The sequence below is a fragment of the Ursus maritimus genome, unplaced genomic scaffold (genome assembly GCF_017311325.1).
Source record: "Ursus maritimus isolate PB19 unplaced genomic scaffold, ASM1731132v1 scaffold_12, whole genome shotgun sequence".
In the NCBI taxonomy this organism is placed as follows: Eukaryota; Metazoa; Chordata; class Mammalia; order Carnivora; family Ursidae; genus Ursus; species Ursus maritimus.
This window is the reverse complement of record NW_024423564.1, coordinates 49,613,077-49,626,125: the sequence shown is the minus strand read 5'-3', so window position 1 is coordinate 49,626,125 and position 13,049 is coordinate 49,613,077. Positions and strand designations below refer to the sequence as shown.

The following is a 13,049-nucleotide window of genomic DNA, read 5'->3' as shown; positions in this document are numbered from 1 at the left end:
TAAAATATTGATGAAGATCACTATCTATCAACATAGAAAGTTATCCATGATACATTTTCCAGTGAAGGAAAAAAAAAAAGCCAAGCATCTATCGTATGTTCCCATATGCAAAGTCATGTCTAAAAAGATTTCTGTAATGTTAACAGTGTCTAGGTAACCACTGGGGTTAGTAATTTTTTGTGTAATTTTACTTTAATCTTTATACTTTTCTATGTTTTGAACTTTTTACAATGAGCACGCACCATTTACACGATTACTGTGGAAACAAAAAGGCTCTGAATGAAATCACCTTTGGTTAAGTTTTAAAAAGTCAGTGTGCAACACCTTCCGTTTCCACACCTATCTTCAACCGGTGGGTTTTTCAAACTGCCCTTATGACACTTTCCAGTTTCATACTGATACACATTACTGCACTGACTATTAACTTTTCAGTAACATAGAACAAAGCAATAGTGAGGACTGTTTGTAAAAATCCTTATTTGCTTTTTTGCCTGAGACTTCCAACTTATGCTACTTAGAGTTTGGTACCAACACTACTTCTCTTTCTATGAGTTTTTAAGGTGGTGCTCAGTAGAAAAGAAATTGGGTTTTTATTAATACCTGTATATTTGTGCAAGCAAGTTTCAAATGCAGTCATTAATGATTTCAGGTGGTCGTCGTCCCTATTTTCATTCTGTCAGAAAATGATCACGTGTGAGACCTTGTTACTGGGATGTAAATAGGATGTTTGAAATCCAGGTCTGCCTTTCCTACATGTATGGCATTAAGCCCTTTGCTTCATTTCTTTTATCTCTGAAATGGGTAGAATAATAACTCGTTTACTAACTTAAGAGAGTCTTGCGAAGGTAAAATGAGATATTTGATGGAAAATGTTTTGCAAGGTGAAAAGTAGCACATATAATATCAGGGCAGGCTGGTTTATCTTCGAATCAAGGAGCTTTTGCACCTGGGGTTTTCTGAGCAGAAGCGATCCTCTTCTGTGGGTACTGCCCACAACACCTGCAGCCAATGTGGCCAGACAGGTTGGTTGCTCCTTCAAAGGGCAGCAGAAAACTGGGGAAAGCAGGTGTTACAAGAATGAGGACTAAATCACTAATCCAGAAGTCTATCGTGAAAATGCACCCATAATTACTTGCATCAATTTCTTGGAATGGGTGGGTAAACCTTAATTTATTACACAAATTGTATTGAGGACTTTTAAAACAGATTATCTGTGATTTTCTTAAAATTTCATTTGCAAAAAGTTTACTCATTCCAAACAGCTGAAAACTAAGTATTTTAATCTCCTTGCAGAGAAAAAAAAAAAAATCCCAAAAGATTAAGAACAAATATCTGTCATTTAATTAAGGCAAAAATATAGCCTGCTTAGAAAAGTGGTCACTCTGAACACACACACGTAACCACACACACACACATGCACACACACTATTGTAGTGTCTCCTTTGAAATGACATCTGTCTTAACTTCCGTTTTCACAGGTGGGGAGAATTGAGGGTAGAGCTGAGACTGCCATTAGTGACAGTTGAATTTCCTCTGAACTAAGCAGAATTGAGTGGTGCTGGAGGGACATTAGGGGCTCCTCTTTGCTTGGGTCTCCTGTTCGGCACCTGGATAAGCTTAAATTGCCTTGCTAAACAAGACAAAACCCTTTCTTTATGTTGAAATGTTGAAAATGCTTAAGATTTACAATAGTTTGGATGAATTGTGGTTTCTCTCACCATGTAGGTGAGTTTCTTGCTTTTCTTTTTTCTGCTAAAGCAATTTTGTGTGGTATGTATGAGAGTGAACTTTTATAAAGTACAATATCCCATGTACATACATAGAGTTGTTTCCCAACATTTTAAGCTTCCTCCTATATTCCCCAGTCCTTTTGTTCGTTTTGTCCACTTTGAGGGGAGAGACTGCACCGTGGTAGAGATGCCATTGGCAATGGCTTTGAAACGTACCACACGGACAGACAGACCGACCCATGAACACTTGCTGAATAGTCAGATGCCTTGGGCTTTACTGGGCTGCACGGGGCTTCCACCACTGTACGGAGACCCGCTCCAAGTAACTTCTCTAGGCCTTCATGGTTCCCTCTCTAAAATGTTGTAGACTTTAGACATCTGCAAATTTGATATGGAGATCTGTTTGAAATATTCTTAGAGAAACTTTACCTTTGTAACATTTTTGCTAAAACCAACAAAGTATCTTGTTGTTATTATTGCTGTTGTAACTATTGAAATTTGTTTTCTCTCTTGCTTTTAGCTCCAGGAGTACCGTGTCTTATATGGATGAACCTAGCCAGCGTGACGATGCCTCTCGCCTTACAGTTCAGATGGAAAACACCTATCAGCTGGGTCTGTTATTTCATCACTCATTCCTATTTTAAACTTCTTTTTTAAAAAAGATTTTATTTATTTATTTATTGAGAGCAGGTGTGGGGGAAGGGCAGAAGAAAAGGGAGAGAGAATCTCAAGCAGACTGCCCTGAGCACACGGAGCTCATCGCGGGGCTCAGTCCCATGACCCCAAGATCATGACCTGAACAAAATCCACAGGTGGCCACTCAACCGGCTGAGTCACCCAGGCACCCCCTTATTTTAAACTTCTAATCTCATTATTTACTTAAAATAATATCTGATAACATGGCATTATCTTCAATACTAGCACATTATAAGGGGTCTTAATTAAGTGATTTGATGCTGTTTTAATTTCTTCCTCTGCAAGATGGGACCAATACCCATTGCTTAGTTTTCTTTATCAATGTTTTCTAAATACCACGCCATTCACTGGGAAGCACTGATGTGTCTTGTGTATTATGGGACTAAGAAGTTCATTTCTGGGTATTTCTGGGTTATCCTGTATAATTATTTTGTATATGCTCAAATTAAAGGAAAGAGATATGCATTGAAGTTTTATCCAGCAAAGCCAACCAATGTTGTTGATAGGTGGAGAAAAAAAAGCCTTCAAAGCAAAAGCAAATGATTTCTAGTCCCTTGTTGACAGAGGTGTTTATTCCCTTTCCACTGAGGCTTTGGGTCTTTGAAAACAAAGATCTTTGCACCTGCCTCAATACTCCCAGATGGAGTCCACTGTGAATACTTTTTCCCATTCATGTTTTCTCATAGACCAACCTGTTTTCTCTAAGTGTGTACCTGCCCACTATTATCTGCCCACGGTATATAATTACTGCTACATAGAAATTCCAAAGAGACTTACCAATGACCAAAGGGAGGGCTCTATGGGCCAGAGTGGTTCCATCTGTAGCCAGTTAACTTCAAGAAAATTACAGACCATCAGAGCATCCCATTAGGCCTTGTAGCCAGTTTTCTACAATAATCCCCAAGACTACATGAATTACAACATTCCATAATTAGCCAGTCTACTGGTATTTTCACAGTGCCTGGGGTAGACAACTAATATTGCTGCCAGCCAGTATAATTTTCTATTCCTTCTGGTAATCTTACCCAATTTCCTTTGGGGAAGCCCACCACTGCCAACATTATCACTTTTGGTCCGTAACATTCTGCTGAAGCTGACATTAGCTCCAGAGATAGAACAGTGACTAATTCTGGGATAGCATATGACCCTTTGTGTTGAGATTCAACTTAGACAATGTTGTTTGGTCTGTTGGAGAAGCCCATTAGGCTCTGAAACCTGAAAAAAGTAAGGCTGCGTGAGGTTTTGCCATCTCGCCCCAACATACGAAGCCTGAGACAGAGAGAGAACCAAATTGATTATTCAAATCCTAAATTCAGCTATCTGCTCTTAGACTTTTCATTAGGCAAGCTAGGTTTGGGTCAGGTTTTCCTCCACTTATAACTGAAAGATCTTAACCATTCGATGTCTATGACATTGGACTCTGTATGCTGAAAGGGTCTGAATCAGATTTTGACAAGATAAAGGAGTTGAACTGTGAAGTCCTGTGTTTCTTCTTCATAAGGATATATTTTCATAATTTATTTCCTTAAATAAAAAACTAAATGATCTGATCAATTTTAGAAGTACTGAGTGTTGAACCAAGTTAGAAAAGTAATGTTAGAAATAGCTTAGTATAAAGTATTTCCCATATTTTCTTACAAAAGTCATGTGAATTATTCCTTTATGATTTAAGTCTTTTGTGCTTAACAATCCATTTCTTAAGCATTCAACTAGCCATCTTGTTAATACTCAAACAAAAATATATTTCCACTTCTACTTGTTTCTGAGTTTATTTTGCATCTGAAAGGTACTCTGTGGACCTTTGGTAAAGATTTTCTCTCATATCTACACAACGCAATACTTCCCAAAAGAGTGTGTTTATGTTGGGGGGAGGGGACCTGTCAATCATCAGCATTATTGTGTTTAATTTTTCACATTCTATCCAATAATATTTTCATTACCTAACCACATTTTAAATGTTTAGTATGTTTGTCCTCCCTTTATCTGAGTAATTACAGCCAGAATGAGGTAAAACATAAGTATAATTAATGAAAGAAAAAAGGGAATGGAAAAATCAAAGTATACTCATTGTAATAAAACACCATTTACATTTTCTCATTAATTAATTACTAAAACATGAGCATCGAAAAACATACAAGATGTAGTACTCAATACGTCTGAATTTGAATACTAGTCTTGCCGATTCCTAAATCAATAATGGTTGAGCAAGGTATCAGCATCCTTGACTCTCAGTTTATCTGTAAAAAAGGGATAATAGTCCACACATCATAGGATGTTGTGAGAATTAAATGAAGGAATGCATGTAAATTACTTCTTCATTCATTATGTTATTGTTTCTCAAAGTGACTGACTCTAGGACTTCACCTTAAATCACTAAGACGACAGGCCTTCTCTGACATCCAATATAATTTCCTATTAATTACAGAATGAGTTCTCCACAGGAGTTTTTCCGGAGCAATGGTTAAAGAAGTATCCGATTCTTTAAAAACACTGCCTGTAAGCAGGAGGTCAGACAAGACCTATAGTGGTGGCTACTTTTGTTGCCACAAAGAGACAAACTGCCTGAGAATGTAGACAACATAACAAAAAGGAGAGCGTGAAGATGGAGAGAGAGACATCGTTTGAGCTCAGCTTCCATGGCATGATAGGCCCTGTCATCAGATGCTCTCACGAACAGAAACTGTCAGGCTCTCCACTCTGACTTCACTGACCCCCCTAGGGTCCTTCCTGACAGTGGAGGTCTCACTGCCTCTCTACTTACACCCTTGCCCGATTTTGCTGCCTTCTCAGCAAAAACAATCCCTTTCTCCTCCCTCAAAATGGGTAGCAATCATAACAACAACACTCATAATAATAAATACCTAATGGGGGGGTGTCCGTGCATGGCAGCACTATTCTAAAGGTTTTAAATATTTTACCTCGTTTAATCCTAATAAAAAACAATATGTGATAATTCTTATTATTACCCCAATTTGGGGAAGCTGACACACAGACATATTAAATAACTAAATTTTTAGCTGCTCTACCTTAAATCTATTTTTGTGACAACTCTTTCTTCTTTTTCTTTCTTTTCCTTTCTTTTCTTTTCCTTTCCTTTCTTTTTTCATCCCAACCTTTCTTCAGATCTTTGCTTTTTGATTTCTAAAAATATTTTCCCTCTTAAAAAAAATCCACTCAAAAAGAAAGAAAGAAAGAAAGAAAGAAGAAAAAGAAAGAAAGAAAGAAAGAAAGAAAGAAAGAAAGAAAGAAAGAAAAGAAAAAAGTTTTGCCATTCCCATTAGTTGACTCTGAAAGTAGACTGGGGAGCTCATTTGGAAAGTCGAAAAGCGAACATTCACTCTTTCTCTGACTTTGCATCTCAGCATCCCAGACTGAGCAAGGCAAGGGATGGTTCTGGGTGCATGGGGAAGATCACAAACAAGTGAGAAAAAAAAGTCCATGATGACATTTCAAAATATCTTCAAAATAGGATTTAGTTAATGAGATTTGTTTTTAAAAAACACAAAGCCAAGTGCAGAAAGGACATAGGTACAGCTGGACAATAGGCACTGCTGGAAACAGGGACTCAGGTGTAACCAGTCTTTTCAGCACTAAACTGGGTGTGGGCCTCCTTCTCTCACTGTGGTCTGCCTTCCTCTCCTTGGTGACAGTCGTGGCCTTCCGCAGGTCCTCAGGATCACATGTCATAACTTTTATCACCAGAAAGAAGCTGATTTATTTTTTCCCCTAGTTTCAGTTTAAAATCAAAATTCTGAGAAAGGATTCTAATTGGCCTGGCTTGGGGCAAGTGCCACTCCTGGGCCCATCTACCATAACCTGGACTTGGGCTCAAGGAGGTGATGGGAGATCCTAAAGAACCATCTGGTTAGAGTTGGAAAACGCTCATCTTCCTAGGAGGTGAGAGGCTGTCCCCAGATGACAGGGACGGGTCCTAGACAGACAAATGTGTGCATTGAGGGAATTTACTACTTGCTGAAGGGAACGATGCATACAAGTTACTATATAATAAGCGGCCAAATTAAGTTCCATGAGAGTGATGTAGGTCAAGGTACATGCAATATGCATGCCTGGTAGGAGGGAGTGAACAACAGAAAGTATAATTAGAACATACATAATCTATTTAATTTAGTCCAAGCCAGTAGTATCATCTTTAAATTTCTTGACTAGAGGGGAAACCACCCTCAAATTTAACCTCATTTCACTCGAGAGTGCACATGGAAATGTACAAGATCCACTGGAGGATGACCCAGGGGCTTGTAGGTACCTAGGAACTTGCCCACGCGGGCTGGTGCCCTATCTCTACCCCATGAGACGGGAGCAGTCAGGAGCAACCTGGAGTTATAAACCTACCAGCCTACAGTGTTATAACAGCTTGTCTGTCCTCTAACATAGATTCCTGCTAACTAAATATTGTGGTTAATCATCATACTCACTGCGTCAGGTGTCTGTCCCTTTTACCTATCCAGACTCATTCCCCAGGATGATTTAATTGAACAATTCCTATATAATCATCAAAATGCAAATACTGTGTATGGAGCCCCAGGAGGCTGACCTAACTCAACTACAGGCACAGGCTGCAGCCTTCCAGTTGAGTCTGGCCGATGGAAAACTTCAGTGGGAAGTCAGAGTGGGGGAGGAGTGTGAGCTGGGGTGTCTATCTCCCCCCACACCCTGACTCTGGGTTCACCTCATGCTGTTTGCCTCCACCGATGGAAGGGCATAGCTGCCCTCAAGGGAGCCCTCTCCGAGTGCCTCTCCGGGAGCTAGTAAGGGTCCCCTTGTCAGAGCCCTCAAGCCTGGGGTGGGATGGGGTAACACCCTCAATTTCACTAGCCAGGGGATACTGCACTATCCTTTGGTCCTGCATCCTGCTCAGAACGTCCAAAGGAGTCTATTAAATGCTCCAGGAATTGTCGTACTTTTCACATGCCATACATGTCTTTAGACCCTGGTACAGTCATTAAAAATAAACACTTAAATGATACTGATGACTAGTGAAATAGAATTGAATATAATTCTTGATCTCGTTCCCTTATCCACATCAATTCAGCAAAGAATGATGGAGCCTGTACGCCAGGCTCCAGGCACATGCCCTCGCCGTTCAATGACAGACAGTTGAGGTTAATACTCCCAGGAGGGACAGGGAAGATGCCTGGGATGCAGGATAAAGAAGACCCACCCGAAGCCTCTGCTCTGAACATGGACTAAATGTGGTCAAGAACATAAGCTCTCGAGTCAGATAAAACAAGAAGTACCTCCCAGCTCTGCCACCCTGTGATTCTGAGCAAGTTACTGAATGTATTCAAACCTCCGCTTTCCCATGTGTGAAGTGGAGGTAACAGTAAAACTCACCCCAGTGATTTATTGGAAGATTATGTAAGGTACTAAATACTTATCACAGTGTATGACATGTAGAAAATGCTCAATAAAAGCAGTTTTTATCTGTACTATGATTATTACCTATAAAATGATTACTGCTATTTAAATTCAGAAACCACACATTAAATATTTCCTCTGCGTTTAGCATTGTATTCGACTCTGAGGAGGATAAAATCTGACCGAGCTTACCATTTCACTGGGGAGAAAGGCAGAAATGCTTTAGCTGTTGTCAGGGGGATTCGGAGCCGTGGAGACCCAGAGTATTGTGAGTACTGAAAAGAAAGGATGATTTTTTACCTGAGGAGAGGAGGAAGACTGCCTGGAGAAGCAGACATTTGAGCTGGCCTTGAACCGTGAGTGGACATTTCTCTGATGAACAAGATAGGGAAGGCGGTTCCACTTCAAAGCAGGAGCAAAACAAATGTCCACAAGCATCCCTTACAAGGCAGACGAGGTCCGTGGGCTGGAGCAGCACCCACATAGAGAGCTGAGGTGGGGGGTGAGGGGCTGGACGTGCTGGGCCTTAGACTTTGCTAAGGGAAATATCACAGCCAGATCTGGGTTTTAGAGCCACCCATCCAGGCGTAGTGTGGTATCCAGAGGTTGGAAATAAAAAGCTGCAGATAAAAGAGCTGGAGGTTAGTTAGAAAGATGTTGAGACTTTAAAGTAAGTCATTAATGGTGGGAACTGGAAAGGAGGATACTTTCAGTATCAAACCTCAATGGTATTGAATGCACTCTTTAGGTAGCCTAGTAAATGGACGAGTGTGTTGTCTTCTGGTCCTCTGCCAGAGAACCTGTCTGGAAACCTAATTAGGGCCATTTTCTCCTTAAATAGAGGCCGCCCAGAAGATGAAATGTCTCTCCATGATTCAGTACTCTTTTGATTAGACTATGGGCGGGTGGATAGCATTTGAAATTACTTAGAAATTTCATCTGTATTTTCAGGTCCTACCAAACATTTTCCTGTGGTCATTGTCAATCAGATCCTGAAAGATGTGTTAACTAACTATCTACAAGAAGAACAGTATGAACCAGAGCTCTGTAGACAGATGGCCAAAACGATTTCTGAGGTATATATGTGATTTACAAAGTGTTAACTAGAATATTGCTGAAAGGACAACCCCCCTACATTTTGATGAAGGCAATTAATTTGTAGTAGCAGTAAAAATGCTTATTTCTATTTTATGGAAATATTTATTAGGTCATATTCCGTGTGTGTGTGTGTGTGTGTGTGTGTGTGTGTGTGTAAAAAGCCTTTGCCTAGAACAACCATTACGTGTATCATTTTGCATGTATTTTGTTTAAAAAATGTTTACAACTGCCCCCATTTATTTAAAAATGTATTGCCAAAGATATATTTTAATGATCATTTTCTCTTGTTCAAGTTAGTTTCCTTGAGTGCCATCAAATACAGATATTGCGGTCTTTAAATACATTTCTATTTTTATCAACTAAAGTGCTGGCACTCCATTAGGTTTTCTTTACTCCTTATAACAAACTCTTTATAAACATTCATGGTTAGTCGTATTACAGGAGACTCCAGACGTGTGCTCCCTTAATTAGGCATAAACAAGGTGGTCTAACTCTCACGCCAACGTTCTTTGAAGGGAAGCCATCTTAACATAGATTTTCAAAGAACGTAATAAATCCTTTAAATCCTGTTCTCTGGATTACAGTTTTTCCATGTGTCTTAGAAAATGTAGATTTACTGCTGGTGCTATAATTTTGTCTCCAAATGTTCTATCTCAGGAGAACAGGGCTTAAAGGAAAACATAGTTAAGTTTCTACAACAGTTACTGAAAATATCTACAACGCATCATGTGATTTTCTTAAATCCACCATATTTATAACAAAGATAAAGACCCCTAAGTTTCAGTGTGGCTAAGTGAGGATCTTTCTGTTGTTGTTGTTCTTTTCATTTCTAGGTTATTAAAACCCAGGTCAAGGACCTGATGATCCCACGGTACAAGCTAATTGTGGTTGTTCACATTGGACAACTGAAGAGTCAGAGCATTCTTATTGGAAGTAGATGCCTCTGGGATCCTAAAAGTGATACCTTTTCGTCTTACGTTTTCAGAAATTCTTCTCTCTCCGCTCTTGCAAGCGTCTATGCAGTTTACTTCGAGTGACTGAAAGTTAGAAATCTAGTGCTTACTTTTTTAAGTCAAGAAATAGGTCGTATCTATGTACACGAAAGCTTTACTGCCCAAAAGTTTGAGAACGAAACAACACTCATATTTCAAACAACTGGAATTTTTGGACTTTTTCATACTCTTTGAAGAACTGGGGGGGGGAAGAGAGGCACAAGAAAAGCTCTTGTTTATCCAAAGGAAGAACGAAGTCTTGGTTCTGCTGGATTGTTTTTCACAGACATGGATTCTTATTTAATATTACTTTTGGTACTAATTATTTTAATTGCTCTTTATAGAGAGAGTTAAAATTTCCTGTATTGTTTTCTTTAATGAAGAGAAGTTAAACAAACAAACAAACAAACATGACTATCTACTCTGACCAATAAAGGGCAGAAGCATATTCAACCTGGTACACACCAATGAGAAACGTGAATGTGTCTCAGTACTGCATGTAAAAGAATGCTGAGTTTCATTTCGTACTTAATAAATTGAGCAGCATTCATTAACTGCAATTATTGTTACATGTACCTGACAGTTGAAACTGCTGAGGTAGAATTAATGATTTCATAACAATTATTGTAGTCCCACGGGGCTGCTATAGCGAAAACTAGAAGCTCTTGTGGGTTGGCTGCACTTTACAAAATTGTGGGAGAACTGGATGTTGGCTCTCCAGTAATGGAAACTATAAAGTGAACAAAGCCTTTTAGGGCACTGCAGTAGACACGGTCGCATTAAATATACATGATGTTTAATAGTAAATGTATCTGTAACACTTAAAATCACGTATTGCAAAGAGACACTGCTTTTAAATATACACTCTGCCTGATGTGCTTGTAAGTAGGTTTTCCTTGGCTAACAAACTTTTTACACAAAATATATAGCTGACAGCTTAACAAATAAAACATGTGTATTTACTATTTTGTTCCTATGAATTTAGTGCTAAAGTGACCCAGTGCGGTTTTGAATGGGTGGCACTAAAATTTACAGGGCTGAAATGTCTTTATTATTCTGCTGGTTAATGTAGCTTGTACCATGGGTCATTTATTTTCACGGGGCTTTCAGCCCTTTGTGTGCATATGAAATGATGCTGAGGCGTTGTTCCTGGATGCTAAGTGAACTGCCCGGAGGACATTTGTTAAAGGTCAAAGACAAATTGTACACATGTGGAGAAAATTAGCAATGCTATAGTCTTAAGGGGGAAAAAAATGATGTGTCATTCATATCAAAAAGAATTTAGCAAATGGGAAAACAGTCAATGCTTTATAGTTTTAAAATGTACTGATGTCTTATTTTTCCCCCACAAGAGCCTGTGCTTAAAAAAAAAAAATGTATACTTTTAAAATTCCTTTCCTTCTGCTTGTTCTGGCTTTTAAGGTAACTTTTCAAAATGAATTAGTCAATTTTCATTTTTTTTCTGGAGTGCCTTAGTGGGAATATGTCTGTGTAATAAGTCATCACGACCAATATTTGTCTATCTCCGTAGGCCAGTTTTGTTTCTGGATTAGGTCTTAAGTGCAGTCAGTAAATGAGCTGCGTATTTTCATTACACATTTGCGAACATGTCCCCTCTCGGCACAACAGCAGGGGCAGTCATATTGCAATTTTGCATGAGTAAATCAGAATGAAGAAAATTCCTTAGTACATGCAAAGTCCATTACAAAAACGGCTTTATTTTTTTAGAGTCCTAAAGTCTCATCTATGAGATAATTTCTTACCATCTGTTCTAGGCTGTGTTAGGAATCAGAACCTTAAAACATGATAGTTAAAAAGCAAAAAAGGAAGCAGTTAAACAGCAGATTGCCATGTACTGTAATTCAGACTGTCAATGATGAATTCTAGCCATGATAGAGCAGCATAAGAATATACAGTAAAAACCCAGTAACGGCGACTAACTCGGAATGCTGGTCATCACAGAAAGCCTTCTGACAGGAAGCTTTGATGGATGCTTTAGCTAACGCCACGGAGGTAATCGTATTGTAAAATACAAATGTATCAGGTCAACATGTTGCTTACCTTAAACTTACACCATGTTGTCAATTTTATCTCAGTTTTAAAAATAAAACTTTTTTTTTTAAAAAAAGAAATGACACTGTAAATTTGAGGGAATTGTTTTACTTTGAGACACCCTGAACTTTCCTAGCATTTTGCCTTCCCAATAAGGTCTTCTTAAAGTGACATCCTTCTTCCCAGACCTGCCGTGCCCACACCCACCGTGGAGCCTTCACTCATGCTTTTCCCTACTCAGAACATCCCCTTCCACTTGAAGCAACTTTCTTCACTTTTCAGCATTAAACTCTGGTTTTGCCTTTTCTCTAAATCCTTCATCCATTCCTTCCCTTCTGTTCTCTCTCTGCTTTCAACTCTCAGAGTCGGGCTCCTGATTGTTCTCTAGGTACTTTGTGAATAATAGTTTTGTTTTCCTTACTAGACTGAAAACATCTTGAGTACATGGACCACATATCCTGACAGCACCTAACAATAAAATTGAACACATTTTAACTTTTTAAGCAAGATCACAGGCACTGGTTGCACTGTTACCTAACTACTAACAGCAAAGATAATAGTAACACACAGTTTAACTCTAGAGGAACTGGGATCCTGTAGAGATGATAAGTACACAAGTGACCACAGTACAGGCTAGAATATGTTTTCATAAGAAAAGTCCAGAATATCTTTATTGGCTTAAAGGAATCAGGGAAGGCTGAATGAAGGAAGTAGCACATACCTAGACTATGAAGTTGCTAAGTGGAATTTCAACAGACAGAGGAGTTCAGAGTACAGGAAGAAGTCTAGACTGGATAAAACACGGTGTTCATGAAGATAAGTGGTTAGAACTAAGACTGGAAGGATCCATGGATAGTAACCTGAATGTCTGGGCAAGAAAGCCATACTCAGGTCTTGGGTCGTCCCTGAAGGCTTTTCATTTGGCTCATCGGGTATGAGAAGTGACTCCTTAAGAAGATGAATCTGTTGGTAAAGAGCGGAAAGACCACCTAGGAGAAGGGAGAGGTCATGAGAGGCTGAACTGAGTGAAACGGAAAGGAGAGGACAGTTCTATGGAACGGTTTAGGGACAGTCTTCATGACCAGGCAAAGGGCACGGAGGAGTC

At 39.2% G+C, this 13,049-nt stretch overlaps 1 protein-coding gene across 1 annotated transcript; it reads left to right on the top strand.

Annotated features, from left to right (window-relative positions):
* Positions 1-1,929: 1,929 nt before the first annotated feature.
* Positions 1,930-9,937, top strand: DYNLT5 (dynein light chain Tctex-type family member 5). The gene is made up of 4 exons (XM_008690836.1): positions 1,930-2,033; positions 2,251-2,342; positions 8,754-8,878; positions 9,734-9,937. Exons 1-4 carry the CDS (start codon positions 1,930-1,932, stop codon positions 9,935-9,937), a joined length of 525 nt encoding a protein of 174 aa, XP_008689058.1.
* The last annotated feature ends 3,112 nt before the right edge of the window (positions 9,938-13,049 follow it).